Source organism: Colobus angolensis, unplaced genomic scaffold (genome assembly GCF_000951035.1).
Source record: "Colobus angolensis palliatus isolate OR3802 unplaced genomic scaffold, Cang.pa_1.0 Scaffold524, whole genome shotgun sequence".
In the NCBI taxonomy this organism is placed as follows: domain Eukaryota; kingdom Metazoa; phylum Chordata; class Mammalia; order Primates; family Cercopithecidae; genus Colobus; species Colobus angolensis.
In genome coordinates, this window is record NW_012118755.1 from 263,120 (window position 1) to 282,998 (window position 19,879).

General features: G+C 41.8%; 1 protein-coding gene across 1 annotated transcript in view; it reads right to left on the reverse strand.

The window, feature by feature from the left end:
• Positions 1 to 19,879, reverse strand: part of LOC105525239 (zinc finger protein 33A-like) — a 141,844-nt gene that overhangs the window by 74,304 nt on the left and 47,661 nt on the right. Inside the window, 2 exon segments of the mRNA XM_011960775.1 lie at positions 11,835 to 12,572; positions 12,741 to 13,883. Of these exon segments, the coding sequence (XP_011816165.1) occupies positions 11,835 to 12,572; positions 12,741 to 13,883 (1,881 nt within the window).

The following is a 19,879-nucleotide window of genomic DNA, read 5'->3' on the forward strand; positions in this document are numbered from 1 at the left end:
AAAGAAAGAAAGAAAGAAAGAAAGAAAGAAAGAAAGAAAGAAAGAAAGAAAGAAAGAAAGAAAGAAAGAAAGAAGGAAAGAAGGAAAGAAGGAAAGGGAAGAAAGGAAAGAAAGGAAAAAAGGAAAGAAGGAAAGAAGGAAAGAAAGAAAAGAAAGAAAGAAAGAGAAAGAAAGAAAGAAAGAGAAAGAAAGAAAGAAAAGAAATAGCTGGAAAGATCACAGTCACACCAGAAGTGTATCCAGACTGTCAATAACTAAGTAAAAGGGACTCTGATGAAGAAAAGCCTACAGTCAGGATTGTATATCAAATCCTATAATCCTGAGTAAGCCCTGGGATACAGGGATCTGAGTTTCAGGCAGGCCAGGTGAAGACGTATTTCCTTCTCTTTGGGGGCCCATTCCAGGTGTCAGAGTACTACATAAAATCGCAGAATGAAAGTGTGTCCCAGGCCGAGGGCAGTGGGTCACGTCGGTAATCTCAGCACTTTTGGAGCCAGGAGTTCAAGATCAGCCTGGCCAACATGATGAAACCTCGTCTTTACTAAAAATACAAAAATCAGCCAGGTGTGGTGGCATGTGCCTGTAATCCTAGCTATGCAAGAGGCTGAGACAGGAGAATCACTTGAACCCGGGAGGCGGAGGTTGCAGTGAGCCCAGATGGCGCCATTGCACTCCATCTTGGGAAATAAGAGTGAAATCCATCTCAAAAAAAAAAAAAAAATGTGTCCAACAGGAAGACATGGAAATTGCCTGGTGCACTGGCAACCCGCACACTGGAGTTGATGGGTGTGGAAGGAAAGCACAAGAAACCATGTAGAATGAGGTTGGATCTGCCAGGGTGCTCACTAATGTATTTGTTTCCTCCACATTTCCAGCCGTGTTTAAGACTTCTTTCCTGATCGTGTTTGAAGTGACACATTGAGAGAACAGATGTAACAGTTTTACAAACTGCCTGGGACATAAGAGCAGGTCAACAGGTATTGCTTGTCTTTTACGATAGAATCCTTATCGTGAGTTATCAAGTCCCCACATGAAACACTAAGGAATGATTAAAAGCACATTCCTGGCCGAGCACGGTGGCTCACGCTTGTAATATGAGCACTTTGGGAGGCCGAAGCGAGTGGATCACCCAAGTTCAGGAGTTCAAGGCCAGCTTGGCCAACATGGTGAAACTCCATCTCTACACAAAATACAAAAATTAGCCGGGGCATGATGGTGCATGCCTGTAATCCCAGCTACTCAGGAGGCTAAGGCAGGAGAATTGCTTGAACCCGGGAGGCGGAGGTTGCAGTGAGCTGAGATCACACCATTGTACTCCAGCCTGGGCATTGCAGTGAGACTGTGTCTCAAAACAAACAAACAAAAAACTGCATTCCTCTAAGCCCTCCAGTAAGGAGAAGGCAGCCACAGGGTTTGATTATGGCAGTCACAATCTATTCAGAGTCAGCTATTTGATTCATAGGAGTCTCCTTATCTAGTATTGCATCTGGAATGAATGAACTCTGATGCATACACGAATGATTCCAGGCTCAGCAGTAAGTACTGGTAATTAGTGAGCTCCTCTTTAAATGAATTGTCATCAGAGGTCCCTTCACATGGATTGTGTGTTATGAAATGCCTTTGACTCTGGGGAGATGACAGAGAGCCAAGGAAAGTCAGTCAGTCCTGAACCAAAGCCTTTGTGAGACCTAAAGCTGAGAGGGAGGCAGAGAGAGCAAGTGGGCGTGAGACAAAAACAAGTGTGGGGTAGGGAAGAGGTGAAGGAAGAGTGGACACACACCCGTCGGCCAGCTCTGGCTTTAGGATGCCAGCCAATGTCTCCTAACCCAGGGACCTTTCCTTTGGAGACCACAGATGGGACAGAGAAGGAAGTGATTCTTGGTATTGAGCTTAAATAGATACTTAAAATTATGTAGACTAAATCGGATAAAACTTGAATCTTCTTTTCCCACTTAGATTTGCTTTCAAAACCAGAGAAGACATCTGAGGCTGAGCTGGCTGCAGTGTGGATGCTCCTCAGGGGGACAGCAGCTCCAAGGACACGAGAAGCATCAGGCCTGGGCCGCAGGTGAGTTCCCAGCAGTGCCAGTGCACTTCCTCAGTGCAATTCTTTGAAGTAGAAACATTTCTCTAGGCTGTTTCCAAATTTGTTGCAGAGAATGCTGATGTCTCTTCCACAGCACGCTAGTGTTGGAGAAGTGGCCACCATCCCCATCTCGTGGGAAGCTAGTTTGGAAAAAGGGAAGGTCATGGATCTTCCAGTCCTGGTGTGGCAGGCAGTGCAGAGTCCTCTTCTTCCAGCACTGCAGGCGTTTAATCCAAGGGCCAGTATCAGTGCATGGGCACCTCAGGGGCCTGGGAGGGAGTAAGGGTGGTGAGAACAATATTTGAAAATGTCTGTCTTAGGGTTGATGTGAAGATGGCCTGAAAGCCCTCTTTTCTTCTTGTTTTCCTACAGAATGCTTAACCAAAGGAGGGAGACAAAAGCCACACCATCACGGAACCACAGACAGGTGTCCTCCTTCAAGCTCTTCAGAGGAACCAATTCCCTGCAACTGCTATCAAGGAAGAGTTGGCAAAACAAAGAGGTATTCCAGAATCCAGAATCTAAGTAAGTTTTCTGTCTGTGGTGCACAATTTGTCCCATAATTTTGGAAGTGGTATTGCCCGCTGAGATGATACTAGAGAAATGGGAGCTGGTATCCTGAAAGAAGTTGAGAGTTCTTTGTTATGAGGGTACTGTCTTATGTGTCTTATTTGTCTTAAGTCATATTTGTCTTATGTCTTTCTTATGTGTTGTGATCTTTATCTCCAACCCAGGCTTCTAGGCACTAGACACCAGTGTAGACCTTGCCCCTCCACTAATCCCCAGGTGTGATAATCTAATCATCTAGGGTCCTCTCTTTTGTGGGAAAATTCTGCCATTCTAGCAAATCAATGTGGGATCCATTCATGGGCCAGGGCAATAATTCCCCTAACTCATCCACGTTTTGCAGACTAAATGTTATGTACAGACAGAATCACCGAGATAAAGCCCAACAGATGTCACTTCTGCCTCACAGACAAGGGAATGAAGCTGGAACCTCTTACGTCTTCTGACATCTGTTTCCCTTTCTCTTCGATGTGGGCTCAGAACCAAAGAGCTCAGCCCCAAGGCCAGAGCACAGGCAGCCCCATGAATTCCCTGGCAGCCCCAGTCACAGACCTCACCCTACTGCTTAGCTGCATCACAGCAACGCATGCATTGCCCAAGCAGCTTGGCACACAGGCCTCCCTCCAACTCCCCCAGCAGCCATTGGTCATCTGTACCAGCTCTTCCTCCATTAAGCAGGTCTGTGGAGGCTGTGTGAGCCAGGCACCAAGGGTCATGCTGCCCCAGTCCACCTGGGTTGTGCCAGGAGATCTCTCCTCTCAGGACCCATGTGTCAACAGGACCAACTCTTGGAGGGGTGATCTCACCCATTTAGTATCTTTTCTGGCATGTGTACCAAGGAAATTGCCAGAATGACAAGGACAGTGACAGCACTAGCCTGGGAGTTCTGCCCTTCAAGGATGCTACTCAGCCTCCATCTGGTCATCCTGAGCAAGGATCGCAACAAGGTTGGCAAGACAGAGCCCACCTTAGGCAATGGTGGCGTGAGCAACCCCAAGACATGGTGATCAAATCGTGACCTGGGAACAGGGAGCTGCTCCACAGCATGCTTACATGGACACACCTGCAGCAGCCTAGGACACGGCCGAGCAAGGGACCACTTTGAGACACAGTTTCACTCTTGTCACCCAGACGGGAGTGCAATGGTGTGATCTCGGCTCACTGTAACCTCTGCCTCCCAGGTTCAAGAGATTCTCCTGCCTCAGCTTCCTGAGTAGCTGGGATTACAGGCGCCCGCCACCATGCCCTGCTAAATTTTGTATTTTTAGTAGAGACAGGGTTTTACCATATTGGCCAGGCTGGTCTCAAACTCCTGACCTCAGGTGATCCACCCACCTTGGCCCCACAAAGTGCTGGGAGTACAGGTGTGAGCCACTGTGCCCTGACTCATGCCTTTTAGATGAACTCCTGACAACCTCAGTTTCAGAAATCAGCATCACCAGTTAGGATTAGGACAGGAGAACCCTCCACGGCCCGCTGCCAGGAAGTTTCAGGTTCTGCTCGATGCCCTGCAGAGCTCACTAGGGCTTCAGGTATTATAGGAGGGAGGAGGCGTTCTTCTCACCACCCCATCCGGCTCCTCCCCAGGATGAAGTAGCGTGACCTACAGGAGGATAAACAAGGGGACACACCATATCCTGGAACAAGACTAATGCAAGAGGAAACTGACCACTTGGAAACCCAAAAGGAGCATCTTCTCTCTGCTTTGTGGACACCACTTAAGTCTCTGGCCTCCCTTCATGGCCTACGTGATTGTTTCTAAGCTCCACACTGTTCTGCAGGCACCACGGACACCAGGTAGTGGATACCTTTGCTGAATCCTAAGGAGCCAAAGCATTTTTATGACAAACACGACCTCCTCCCTGCGATCGTCACATCCTGGGCAGTCTGGACAATGCACAAACTAGAAATGAACCAAAGTGAAAATAGGTAAAAGAGACACATCCACACTTAACTCCCTTTGGTGAGTTCACAGGGCGAGCCTGAAGGCAGGCTGATGCAGAGAAAACGGGGGTGCTATATTTCGTCTTGATGTGAGTTCATCACAAAGGGTTTGCATCTTACCTCTTACTGGAGGAGATGGGAACTAGAAGTTCTCTCACTATCTATCTACCAATGATTGGTAACACAAGCTTAGATGCGTAATACTGAATAGTGTTCACATGTAATCCTCCCTTTAAACATGTAGACAGAGAACATGACAAAGAAATGCAAAACAGCAACTCCATGAAATTACTGAACAAAGCAAGATGTTCATCTTCTGACACCATTAGCATTTTGTATATATTTACATGTACCTCTATGCACAAAGCTGCCCTTTTTGTTATAAATAAATTTTTGTCAAGTTTAAGCCTCTTGGTTGTCTTTGTGTCTCATCTCTTCCATTCAAGTGGTACATTCTGAGAATACACCATGGATTACCAAGCTATGTCTGCTTCCACTGGTGCCTTAAAAATATCCTTAAAAAGGAAATGTAATTTATCAAGATGCCTGTCTTTCCCACAGTTCCTTCATTCATTTGTGCTGTCTCCTTTCCATGTGAACCTGTGGGACCAGAGTCAGAATGCCTTGCTCTAGTTCATAGCTCGAATCTGCAAAAATGCCAGTCTGTTATTACTACACACAGACATAGATGCACTTTACTTTAGGGTTTCTTTAGGGTGTGCACATTCCAAACTCACTGTTTGCTTCCAGATGATTGGCACAGTATACTTTTTCTCAGATTTTATTTTTGAGACGGAGTCTTGCTCTGTTGTCCAGGCTGGAGTGCAGTGGCGCGATCTCAGCTCACTGCAAGCTCCGCCTCCCAGGTTCACGCCATTCTCCTGCCTCAGTCTCCTTAGTAGCTGGGACTAAAGGCGCCTGCCACCACGCCCAGCTTTTTGTATTTTTAGTAGAGACGAGGTTTCACCAAGTTAGCCAGGATGATCTCGATCTCCTGACCTCATGATCCACCTGCCTCGGTCTCCCAGAGTGCTGGGATTACAGGCGAGCCATCGCAGAAAGCCTTTTGTTTTCTAAAGAGACGGAGTCTCACTCTGTCACCCAGGCTGGAGTGCAGTGGCACCACCATAGCTCACTACAGCCTGGGCTCAAGAGATCCTTCAGATTGATTCTATTAACTGGGGTATCATAAATCTCTCTCCCAACCTCACCTCACATACACATAGGCTGCATGTCCATACACAAACACTCACAATAGTCTCACAGTTTCCCCTGAAAATAATCTGACAAATGTCGTAGGCAGCATTGGGACCATGCCGTTAGGTGTTGAGTTTGATTTTTTTCAATAGTGTCCCAACATATTCCTCATGTGCAGAGATGAGACTGTAGCATGGCCAAATGCCAAATTTCCAAGAGACATTTTGTCTTCGTCCATTTGTGCTACTATAACAAACCACCCGAGACTAGGTCGTTTATAAACAATAGATAGTTACTTCTCACAACTCTGGAGGCAGGGAAGTCCAAGATGAAAGCGCCAGAAAGGTGAGTATCCAGTGAGGGCCAAGTCTCAGCTTCCAAGGCAGCCCCTCCTTGCTGCTTCCTCTTGAGGGGAGTGACATTGGGCCCTCACATGTCAGAAAGGAGAGGCGCAAAAAGGGGCCTAGTGTGTTCTCTCCAGATGGGTCCTAAGATCACTAATCATTTATGAGGTGGAGCTCTCATGACCTTACCACCTCCCAAAGGCCAAACTTTTGCAAGCTGTTGCACTGGATTCAGTTTCAACATGTCTTGCCTAAGCTGAAGTGCAGTGGCGACAACTCAGCTCACTGCAACCTCCGCTTCCCCGATTCAAGTGATTCTCCTGCCTCACCTTCCCAACTAGCTGGAATTACAGGCGCCCACCATGCCCAGCTAATTTTTGTATTTTTAGTAGAGACAGGGTTTCACCATGTTGGCCAGGCTGGTCTTGAAATCCTGACCTCAAGTGATACTCCCGCCTTGGCCTCCCAAAATGCTAGGATTTGTGCTCGGCCTCCCAAAGTGCTGGGATTTGTTGAGCCACTGAACCCGGCCTCAACATTACTTTTGGAGCGGACACAGACACTCAAAGCACAGTGGATGTCACAGTCACTCTCCCTATGCTCAAGGTAAGGGCGTATAGTCTGTGGCCCAGGTGCAGGCCATCAGTTCCCATGATTGCAAGGTTCACCCTGTGGCATGTTGGCAAGCAGCAATGCCAGGCCATGCTCAGGCACATTGGAGAGGGGTTTTGCATTGGGAGAGCAAGAGAGTTACTTCCTCTGGTAATCTGGGGAGAACTGGTACCTTTTTCTCTTCTCATCAGCACCTGGACCATGGGCCACCATGCATGTGCATCTTGACACTCTTAGGGGTCAGGAAAGCATGTGTGAAGTGAAGGAGCAGCAAGTGAAGGAGCAGCACAGGAGAGGGGTGCAGGTACTACCCTTCCTGAATGCCTCATTAGGCAACTAGAGTGCCACACTCACCTCCCTCAGTTGTCTCCTGCCTTTCCACAAACCTCACAATAGGCCATCTGCATGCACAACCCAGGGGTGTTCAGTAACAAACGACAGTCTGTAGGGATGTTCCATGCAGCCCATGATGATAATCAAAGAGCTCTAGCCAGACCATTGGAAAATGGCGCTAAAGAGCTGATCAGTTTGTGTGCTGTGTGGTCAATACCTTTACAGGTGGGAGCCTCAGAGACCACCTGTCAAACAGACTGAGCCCAAGTCAAGTCACGCAAGCACATAGCCAATGGGCGAGCATTCCTGTCCTGCACACAGAGCATATTAGGATGGGAAGAGATGCGACACTCACCTCCCCCAAGAAAAGTGCATTACAGCACCGGTCAAGTGCAAACCTGCCAGCAACTAGTGGTTCTGTCAAAGAAGCCTTTGCCATAATATGGAAACTATCAGTTAGCCAACAGCAGTTAAAATTGGACTAGATGACCCTGGCTTTGGATGGGCCATCCTGTTTATGCCAATGGTTGTAACTGCTTCCTTTTCACCCTGATGAAGGAGGGACCCCTACCCTGATGCTACAGAAAGGTTGAATACTGAACACCTGACACTGGACAGATAAGATCTAAGTGAGTTTGTCAGTCACACCAACTCTCAGAAAGGTGAGAAGGACACCACATGCCGGACAGAGCCACACAAGGTTCTACTTGGGAGCAGAGTGGAAAAGGAAGGGTTGTGGTGAGCAGCTGTATTATCCAGAGAGTACAGTGACCACTGTTTGCTGTGGGAGGATGTGAGGAGTTTGGTGAATAATTCCAAGAGCTGGCAAGGAAGAAAATCTTACTACTTAGGAATAAGCAGGAACTGTGTCTGGCCCTCCTGACAAGGAGGACTGTCTGCTAAGTTACTTCACCTGTGGAAGCAGTGGTGCTGGAAACGAGGTTAGGTCATTTGAGGCCCTTCTGGCTTCAGATATCAAGAGAACCAAGAATACTAGTCCTTAATTTCAGGTCACCATTACCATAATTTAAAATATACTAAGGACGTATAAAAGCAATTCAAATGTTCACTAATGGTGATTTACAGGTTCAGTCAAAAACATACGACTAACAAGTACAGAAACAAGATGTTCCTCAGGGTTGGTTATTTACTTATTTATTTACTTAATACACTTCATTTTTTAGAGTAGCTTTAGGGTTACAGACAAATTGAGCAAAAAGTACAGCAAATCCTCATATAACCCTTCACTCCTCCGATCGTCCACAGGCTCCCCAATTATTAACATCTTTCATCATTATGGTTCATTTGTTACAATTAATGAGCCAATAGTAATACATTATTATTAACTGAAGTCCAGAGTTGACATTAGGGTTTACTCTGCATTTTCCGTTCACTGTTTTCCATTCTCTGCGTTTCGACAAATTACATTACCGTAGAGAATACTTTCACTGCCCTAAAAATCACCTCTCTGTCTGCCATCCCTCCTTTCCCCTCAACTCTCAGCAACCACTGGTCCTTTCACTGGCTCGATAGTTTTGACTCTCCCAGAATATCATATAATTGCAATAAAAAAATAGAAAGCCTTTAAAGATTGGTTTTCACTTAATAAGCATTTAGGGTTCCTCCAGGTCTTTTAGTGACTTGATGTCTAATGCCTTATCATCTATCTGAGGATTATATCCTGCAACCTTGCTATAATTGCTTATTAATGTCAGCAGGGATTTTGTTATTTGGAATTCTCTACAAAGACAATCATGTTATTTGTGAACAAAGATAGTTGTATTTCATCCTTCCAAATCTATGTGCATTTTTTTTTTATCACTGCATTAGATAGCACTTCGAGTACAATGCTGAAAAGTAGTGTTCCTTGCCATGTTCCTGATCTTAGTAGGAAAGCATCTAGTTGGAAACCTCAAGGATGATGTTAGCTGTAGGGTTTTTTGTAGCAGTTCTTTACCAACTTGAGTAAGTTCTCCTGTATTCCTTCTGTGTTGAGGTTTTACCACGAATGGATATTGGATTTTGTCAAATGCTTTTTCTGCACCTACTGATATGATCGTATTTCATATTTGAGCTGCTAATGCATGCAATGGATTACACTGAATATCAAATGTTGAACAAGTCTTGCATTCCTGATTTGCTAACATTTTAAGGATTTCTCTATCTGTGTTCACTGGAAATACTGATCTGTAGTTTTTCTTTCTTGTAATATCTTTGCCTGGTTGTGGTATTAGGGTAATACTAGCCTCACAAAATGAGTTGGGAGTGTTATCTCTGCTTTTATTTCCTGAAAGACACGGTAGAGACTTGGTATCATTTCTACCTTAAGTATCTCAAAAAATGCACATCAGTGAACCCATTTGGTCCTGGCACTTTATTTTGGAAGGCTTTATTATTTTTTGAGATGGAGTCTCACTCTGTCACCCAGGCTGGAGTACAGTAGCACAATCTCGGCTCACTGCAACCTCCACCTCCTGGGTTCAAGTGATTCTTCTGCCTCAGCCTCCTGAGTAGCTTGGACTACACATGCGTGCCACCACGCCTGGCTAATTTTTTGTCCTTTTAGTAGAGACGGGGTTTCACCATGTTGACCAGGCTGGTCTCGAACTCCTGACCTCGTGATCCGCCTGCCTCAGCCTCCCAAAGTGCTGGGATTACAGGCATGAGCCACCGCACCCGGCCTTGAAAGGTTATTAATTACTGCTTTGATTTATTTAATAGATATATATGCCTACTGAGGTCTACCTTGTGTGAGCTTTGAGAGAATGCATCTTGCAAGGAATTCGTCCATTTTAGCTAAGTTATCAAATTTATGGACAGAGTTGTCCATATTTCTTTCTAATCCTTTTGGTGACCATAGGATCAGCTGTGATGGCTTGGCTTCTTTCATTTTTGGTACTAGCAATATTTGTCTTCTGTTTTTTCTTAAGCTAGCTAGACGTTTATCAGTTTTACTGACCTTTTCAAACAACCAGCTTTGGGTTTTATCGATTTTCTCTTTTCAATTTCTATGATTTTTACTTTAATTTTTTTCCAGGTTACTTTGGATTTAATTTGCTCTTCTTTTGCTAGTTTCCTAAAGTGGAACTTAGATTACTTGCGTAATCTAGGATCACCAGACTGTATAATCTTAGATTATTTGTATGATCTGATAATGTAATATAATGTACAATCTTCACACTGTCAATAACAGCCCCATGCCAGCTTGATTCTGGCTCTGCTCCAGCCTCAACCCTCCTCTTCATATTCGCAAAAGTCTCTGAGGTTTCAGATCCCTGTCTGGGTACAATGTGCCTTGAAATGACAATTCAACCGCCCTGGGCAGCAACTGGGCTATACGTGTGGGCCTTTTTCCAGGGCCCTGTCTTGAAGAGCAGCTGCTTAAAGAAAATTTGGACTACCACTTATGCTGAAGGCTGGAGTGTTCACATATGTACCCTAAGCACTTCATGGCATGGGATGAGTCACTGGTAGGAAGAGAAAGGGAGTAACATGGAGGCAAGCCTAGATCTTCACATGCACAGGACAGATTTTTTTTTTAGATAAGTTGTTATTTTGATTTTTCCTTTTAAATGGATAAACATTAGCTCTGTAGGTCTCAAATTGTTTCAGGACATGGCAAACATCTGGGATGGGCCTGATGATATAACCACTACTAAACTAGGATACCTACTTCCTATTCACAATTACGTTAAATTCCATTATGCATATAAAACACACGATTTACATCACATACCACTTATACATTTGTAAGTCCTATGAACTTCAGGGATAACTCGCAGATGTGCTTAATGCTACTGCCCATTAATTGCCCATTAATAAATTGATATTAATCAATTTATGCTTTAAAAAAAGCTTCATAATAAAGTGGATGCCAGGGATAGGGTTGCAGAAAGCATGTGATTATTAATACAAGGGAACTACTTGAGGCTAAATCCTGATTCCTTTGCAATCCTGATACTATACAGAGCTCAGATTCCTTTTCAGTTCTGTAAACTAATTGTGCTGACGGTTACTCAAATGTAAAAGTGGTAAAAGTTTGATATAAACACACACACAGAGTGCACGCAAACCATAGTAAAATCTGAGTAAGTCTGTATCTACTAGCAAGGTAACATCGATTTCTTGGACTTGACCATATATTATAATTATACATTATCCTTAGAGGAGGCTTGGTGAAGTGTACATGGGAATTCTCTGTACTCATTACAACTTCTTGTGAGGTTATTTTAATTATTACTTTTTTTTTTAAGTTCTTAAAGCTTTATATTCCACAATATACATCTATAAATTACTATTAGGTACCCTAAAAACTATTATTGTATCAAACTGAAAACATAACTTGTCATATTTTATTTCTATGCAAAATTTTCACTTTAAATTTCTTAAATTGACAATTTTCTCCTCAGTGTAAATTCTAACATAATCTTATTTGTATTTTTGCCAAAAACTTTTACAAATTCAAAAAAATCTGTAAGGTTTTATGCCCGTAATAACCATCTGATATTAAATAGAATATCACTTCCTAACAAAAGCTGTCCTATAATTGTTGTAGTCTATGGGTTTATCCCCTACTGTCACTTCAGAGTAACATAAGGTGAGTTTGTGGATAGTTACTGAACATTCAGGATGTCAGCAGGGCTTTCTCCACAGTGTAAATCATCTGAGGCATTATGGAGGCTGACCTGTGGCTGGAAATTTCCAATATCCATTTCATTCATAAGGTTTTTCTCCTATGTGTCTTCTCTGATGTACAATGAGATTTGACTTTTGAGAGAAAGTCTTCCTGCATGTGTTACATTCATAGGGCTTTTCCCCTGTATGTGATCTCTGATGTTTAGCAAGTTCTGATTTACGGTAAAAGATTTTTCCACATTCATTACATTGACAAGATTTCTCTCCTGTGTGAGCCCTGTGATGTATTGTGAGTGATGATTTGTGACTGAAGGATTTCCCACATTCATTGCATTCATAGGGTTTCTCCCCTGTGTGCTTTCTCTCATGAAAAGTAAGTCCTGACTTCACACAGAAAGATTTGCCACATTCGTTACATTTATAAGGCTTTTCTTGTGCATGAGTTCTCTGATGTACAATGAGAGCTGACTTATGGCAGAAAGCTTTTCCACACTCATTACATTTATAGGGTTTCTCCCCTATGTGAATTATCTGATGCTGAGTGAGTTGTGACTTCTGGTAGAAGGTTTTTCCACATTCATTACATTCATAGGGTTTCTCCCCTGTATGTGTTCTATTATGTTTAGTTAGGTATGATTTATTGTAAAAGATTTTTCCACATTCATGACATTCATAGGGTTTCTCCCCTGTGTGTGTTCTATAATGTTGAGAGAGGGTTGACTTATGGCTAAAGAATTTCCCACATTCAGGACATGCAAAGGGTTTCTCACCTGTGTGTGTTCTCTGATGTATTGTTAGGTCTGACTTCAAGCAGAAGGTTTTCCCACATTCATAACATTCATAAGGTTTCCACCCTGTATGAATTATCTGATGCCTAGTGAGTAATGACTTGTGGTAGAAAGTTTTCCCACATGCATTACATTCATAAGATTTATCTCCTATGTGAGTTCTCTGATGCTGTGTAAGATTTGACTTTTCACAAAAGGATTTCCCACACTCAAGACATTCAAAAGGTTTCTCACCCGTGTGAGTTCTCTGGTGTACTTTAAGGTGCGAAGTCACACGGAAGAATTTTCCACATTTGTAACATTCATAGGGTTTCAGCCCTGTGTGTGTTCTCTGATGTTTAGTGAGGTCAGATTTCTGGCAAAAAGTTTTCCCACACGCGTTACACTGATAGGGTTTCTCCCCTGTATGTGTTCTCTGGTGTAATGTGAGAGCTGACTTATGGCTAAAGGCTTTCCCACATTCATTGCATTCAAAAGGTTTCTCCCCTGTGTGTGATCTCTGATGTTTAGTGAGGTTTGACTTATCCCAGAAAGCTTTTCCACATTCATTACATTGAAAGGGTTTCTCTCCTGTGTGCACCCTCTGATGTCGAGTGAGATGTGACTTCTCCCAGAAAACTTTCCCACATTCATTACATTCAATGTGTTTCTCTCCTTTATCACCTTTCTGAAGCTGCGACAGACACAATTTCCTCCTGAAATTATTCCCACTTTCTCCACAATCATTGTGTTCCATAGGTACCCCGTGATGTTTAGAAAGGGTGGACTTAACACATAAGAACCTCTCACAATCACTAAATTCATAGTGATTGTCCTTTGACGAAGGTATCTGATGGAACAAGAGGGATGAACTATCACAGAAAGTTCTCTCAAATTCATTATATTCACAGTTATTATCTTCTGCATTCTCTCTCTTCTGTGTATTAAATACTGCCTTTTCAAGGAGGGTTTCCTGACATATACTGTATTCAAAATTGTGCTCTAAAGTTTGAATCTTCTCATGCTGCAAAGCGTCCTCATGATGACTCAGAGTGTTCCTATTTTTCAAAACTTCATTTTTCTCTCGAGTATGAGTTTCACCATGCTTAATATTGAGTAACAATTTCCCACAGGCATTGAATTCTTCAGACTTTTTTCCTAAATAGTTTATCTTACTGATAACCAATTCTGAAACAGTGTTGAAACTCATTTCACATGAGTCATACTGACAGAACAGTTTTCCAGAAGGAAAAGAGCTTACGTCCACGTTAAATGGTATTCCTATTACATCACCTTGTTCCTTAGTCAGCATTTCATTATTGATGAACACAACTTCCCACAAATGTTTAGATTGGTTTTCTTGGCTCCTCTCTTTCAGGTGATCAGCTGTCCAGACTTCTAGAAACAAGCAAAATTAATCTTATATAAATTCTAAAACATTTCTCAGGGAATAAAACCTCTATACAAATGCCCCATGTTGTAGCTAACTCTGGTTTTTTGGCCAATTTCCAAGGATGAACATAATTGCAAGTGCATATTTTTTGTATTTCATAGGTTTGGGGTGAAAAAACAAAAATAAAACCCAGAACAAAAGGCCTAGGCTAGTGACAAAACAGAGAGGAATTTAACTATATGAATGCACACATTTGGTTTCTAATGTAAGAAGAATAATAGCAACTGCTTACATCTGCATTTCCCTGTGCATCGCCCCAAGAATTATAAAAGTCAGCATAAGTGGAGCAAATAATATTATCTATAACATTCCGTGACTTTAGCATAACTAGGAGATGGAGAATGTTACTAATTTCAAATACTACTAAGCAATAGATATTCAAATACAGTAAAAAGTGACAGCCCATGCCTACAAAGAGAGTCAGCCAGAGACTGTGGTGATCACATGGAATAGAGGAGACAAACAGCCCAGAGAGGATGAAACACAACACTACTCCCAGAAAGGGAAAGTTTCACTGTGAGTGGGAAAATACTCAGAAGATGTCTGAGTTCACGCAAATTAAAGCTCAGGCTACTGGGAAATCCAAGAGAAGAGGCTTGGATTGTATGCAAACTAAAGAGGCAAAGGGTAATCAAACTCAGGAATGAAGTTGTAAAGAGGACACAGTAATCACAGAAAATAAGACTGTAATTCAAGTCTTATTAAAGACATTCTTTATTAAGGAATCTGTTATGGACTAAACTGTGCCCCACCCCCAAAATGTGTATGTTAAAACCTCAACCTCTAGTGTGACTGTATTTGAAGATGGGTACTTTAAGGAGATAGTTTTAACTAAGGTTAAATGAGGGCATACGGGTAAGAAACTAATACAATGTCATTGGTGTCCTTATAAGAAGAGGAGGAGACTGGAAAGCACATGCATGAGCTCTCTTTCTCCCCACACCCACCACCCCCAATCACTGGTCATATGCACAGAGAAAAGGCTGTGTGAGGACACCAGAAGAAAATGCCATCTAGCCAAGGAGTAAGACCTCACCAGAAACCAACCCTGCTGGCACCTTGACTTCAGACCTCCAGCCTCCACAGTTGTGAGAAAATTTATTTAAGCTACCCAGTCTGTTGAATTTTGTTACAGCAGCCTGAGTAAACTAATACAGAGCCAAAGGGGAAGCTACACTTGACTGAAACTTGAATGAACAGCACTGTAAAGGAGAATGAAACAAGAAAAAAAAGCAGCAGCAATAATTTTAAAGGAGTAAGAAAGAAGAAAATGGGATCAGAAAAAAAGTTCTGGATAAAGATGGTCTACAATTAAATAAATAAATAAAATTTTAATATAGTATATATGTTATTGCAGTCCTTAAAGAAGAAAAAAGAAAACAACAGAATAAATCCAATATTAAAAAGTATAATCTAAGAAAACTGTCCAAAAGTAAAAGACCTGATCCACATATGCAAAGGAACCATCACGAACCTGGGAAAACTGTTCAGCAACAGTTTTCTCCAAAACATATCTTAATAAAACTACTAGATGTTAAAATTGAAGAAAATGTAGTCTGGACAAAAAGACCAAGTCTCAGCAAACTTTTACATTGAGTCTTGAAATTAGGTAATCTTATTCATACAACTCAGCTTTTATTTTTGAAAGTTTTAGTTATTCTAGTTCCTGTGTATTTCCACATAAAGTTTAGAATTGCATACTCAATTACTACAAGAAATTCTGCTAATTACTACATGGAATTATATTATTTTAAATCTGTAAGTCATGTAAACAGCAAAACATGTCAGTAATATTGAGCTTTCTGACATAAGCAGGGAGTTCCACTTGTTTAGGTCTTCAATTTCTCTCTGCAGTGGATTGTTTCCAGTGTGGTCTTTCACATCTTTTGCCATACATAACTATAAAAAAATATATTTTTGATACTATTACAAATAGAATCTTCAAAAATTTCCATTTCCAATTGATCATTGCTAATATATAGAAGTAAAATTCATTTTTACATATTTTTCTCCTGCCACCTAGCTACACTTAATAATTCTAGTCATTCTTTTTCCCATATCTTTGGAGACTCCATTAGATTTCCTACATAGATAACTGTATCTTTTGTGAATAAAGGCATTTCTACTTCTTTTCCACTCTAGTCTCCTTTCTTTTTCTTCCCTGGTTAAACTAGGTAGTATGTATTACACTATCAAGTATGAGTGGACATCCTTGTCATGTTCTTCATATTGGAAAGAAATCATTCCATTTTTCACAATTATATACAATGTCAATTGTACACTGTCTATAGATGACTATTATCAGATTAAAGAAAGTTATCTTCTATTCTTCATTTGAGAGTTTTAATCAGAAATAGATACTACATTTTGTCAAATGCTTTCTCTGCATATACTGAAATGGTCATATGGGTTTGACTTTTTTTCGATTTTTTTTCTTCTTAATACAGGGCAGAGATGACTACGTAATTGATGGGGCCAGTGCAAAATAAAAATGTGAGGTCAGTTACTAAAAATGTATAAAAAGAACTATAGTAAAAGGTAAAATAAGTTATGTTTTTCTTTTAATATATTTTATTACTTGTAAAATGTAATAGGTATAATAGTAATATATAACATAAATTTGCAATTTTTAATATATTTTATTACTTGTAAAATGTAATAGGTACAATAGTAATATCTATAACATAAATTTGCAAATAACAAAAAAGTTTTGTTATAACTTTAAAGGATACAATAATTACTAATACTTTGTTAATATGATATCTTGATGGTAAGATTTTCTGGCACTCTTGGCAAATTCATTTATTAAGTCATCAAACTTTGTATTTTTAGAAACTTCATTTTCAATATATAATTGAAATTCATGGCAAATGCAAGATAAGTAATTTTTGCTAGTTTTTAATTTTGAGAAGGCTGATTTTTCAGCTGATGCAATCATTAGGAACCTGTTGGTTCTTTATACGCTGTGACAATATGGACTAAATTTCTGATTTCTGATACATTATTGCAAAATAAAAGTAAAAAAAAATACAAGTTTTCATATATATAGACAAAGACTGGAGTAGCAGTTCTCTGAAATGAATTCTTCGTCAATATTAGTGTTGTACAAAGCTGAATTCTATTTTACATGTAAATTTATACAACGGCATTTTAATGTTTCCTCTGACATTTCCTACATCTTCTACAAGAAACCAAAAATGGCTTCATGATTTGCATATAATTGGAAACAGCTGTTTATGCAGTTTATTGCTGTATTTTCAAATGCAAAAAAAAAACTATTTTTAAAATTGACTTCTATATTGAGCAAGACAGCCAAATAGGAACAGCTCCAGTCTCCAACTCCCAGCGAGAGCGACACAGAAGACTGGTGATTTCTGCATTTTCAACTGAGGTACTGGATTCGTCTCACTAGGGATTGACGGACAATCGGTGCTGGTCAGCCGCTGCAGCCCCATCAGCGAGAGCTGAAGCAGGGCGAGGCATCGCCTCACCTGGGAAGTGCAAGGGGGAAGGGAATCCCTTTTCCTAGCCAGGGGAACTGAGACACACAACACCTGGAAAATCCGGTAACTCCCACCCCAATACTGCTCTTTAAGCAAATGGGCACACCAGGAGATTATATCCCACACCTGACCGGGAGGGTCCCATGCCCACAGAGCCTCCCCCATTGCTAGCACAGCCCTCTGCGATCTAACCGCAAGGCAGCAGCAAGGCTGGGGGAGGGGCGCCCAACATTGCTGAGGCTTAAGTAGGTAAACAAAGCCCCTGGGAAGCTCCAACTGGGTGGAGTTCACAGCAGCTCAAGGAAACCTGCCTGTCTCTGTAGACTCCACCTCTGGGGACAGGGCACAGCTAAACAACAACAACAACAACAACAAAAAGCAGCAGAAACCTCTGCAGACGCAAAGGACTCTGTCTGACAGCTTTGAAGAGAGCAGTGGATCTCCCAACACGGAGGCTGAGATCTGAGAAGGGGCAGACTGCCCGCTCAAGTGGGTCCCTGACCCCTGAGTAACTGAACTGGGAGACATCCCCCACTAGGGGCAGACTGGCACCCCACAACTCACACGGTGGAGTACACCCCTGAGAGGAAGCTTCCAAAGTAAGAATCAGACAGCTACACTCGCTGTTCAGAAATATTCTATCTTCTGCAACCTCTGCTGCTGATACCCAGGCAAACAGGGTCTGGAGTGGACCTCAAGCAATCTCCAACAGACCTACAGCTGAGGGTCCTGACTGTTAGAAGGAAAACTATCAAACAGGAAGGACACCTATACCAAAACCCCATCAGTGCGTCACCATCATCAAAGACCACAGACAGATAAAACCACAAAGATGGGGAAAAAGCAGGGCAGAAAAGCTGGGAATTCAAAAAATAAGAGCGCAACTCCCGCTGCAAAGGAGCGCAGCTCATCGCCAGCAACAGATCAAAGATGGACGGAGAATGACTTTGACAAGATAAGACAAGAAGGCTTCAGTCCATCAAACTTCTCAGAGCTAAAGGAGGAATTACGTACCCAGCGCAAAGAAACTAAAAATCTTGAAAAAAGAGTGGAAGAATTGATAGCTAGAATAATTAATGCAGAGAAGGTCATAAAGGAAATGACAGAGATGAAAACCATGACAAGAGAAATACGTGACAAATGCACAAGCTTCAGTAACCGACTTGATCAACTGGAAGAAAGAGTATCAGCGACTGAGGATCAAATGAATGAAATGAAGCGAGAAGAGAAACCAAAAGAAAAAAGAAGAAAAAGAAATGAACAAAGCCTGCAAGAAGTATGGGATTATGTAAAAAGACCAAATCAACGTCTGATTGGGGTGCCTGAAAGTGAGGGGGAAAATGGAACCAAGTTGGAAAACACTTGAGAATATCATCCAGGAGAACTTCCCCAACCTAGTAGGGGAGGCCAACATTGAAATTCAGGAAATACAAAGAACGCCACAAAGATACTCCTCGAGAAGAGCAACTCCAAGACACATAATTGCCAGATTCACCAAAGTGAGGGGGAAAATGGAACCAAGTTGGAAAACACTCTTCAGGATATCGTCCAGGAGAACTTCCCCAACTTAGTACGGCAGGCCAACACTGAAATTCAGGAAATACAAAGAACGACATAAAGATATTCCTCGAGAAGAGCAACTCCAAGACACATAATTGCCAGATTCACCAAAGTTGAAATGAAGGAAAAAATCCTAAGGGCAGCCAGAGAGAACGGTCGGGTTACCCACAAAGGGAAGCCCATCACACTAACAGCAGACCTCTCGGCAGAAACTCCACAAGCCAGAAGGGAGTGGGGGCCGATGTTCAACATTCTTAAAGAATTTTAAACCCAGAATTTCATATCCAGCTAAACTAAGTTTCATAAGTGAAGGAGAAATAAAATCCTTTACAGATAAACAAATGTTTAGAGATTTTGTCACCACCAGGCCTGCCTTACAAAAGACCCTGAAGGAAGCACTAAACATGGAAAGGAACAACCGGTACCAGCCATTGCAAAAATATGCCAAAATGTAAAGACCATCGAGGCTAGGAAGAAACTGCATCAACTAGCGGGCAAAATAACCAGTTAATATCATCATGGCAGGATCAAGTTCACACATAACAATATTAAGCTTAAATGTAAATGGACTAAATGGTCCAATTAAAAGACTCAGACTGGCAAACTGGATAAAGAGTCAAGACCCATCAGTCTCCTGTATTGAGGAGACCCATCTCACATGCAGAAACACACACAGGCTCAAAATAAAGGGATGGAGGAAGATCAAGCAAATGGAGAACAAAAAAAAAGCAGGGGTTGCAATACTACTCTCTGATAAAACAGACTTTAAACCATCAAAGATCAAAACAGACAAAGAAGGCCATTACATAATGGTAAAGGGATCAATTCAACAGGAAGAGCTAACTATCCTAAATATATATGCACCCAATACAGGAGCA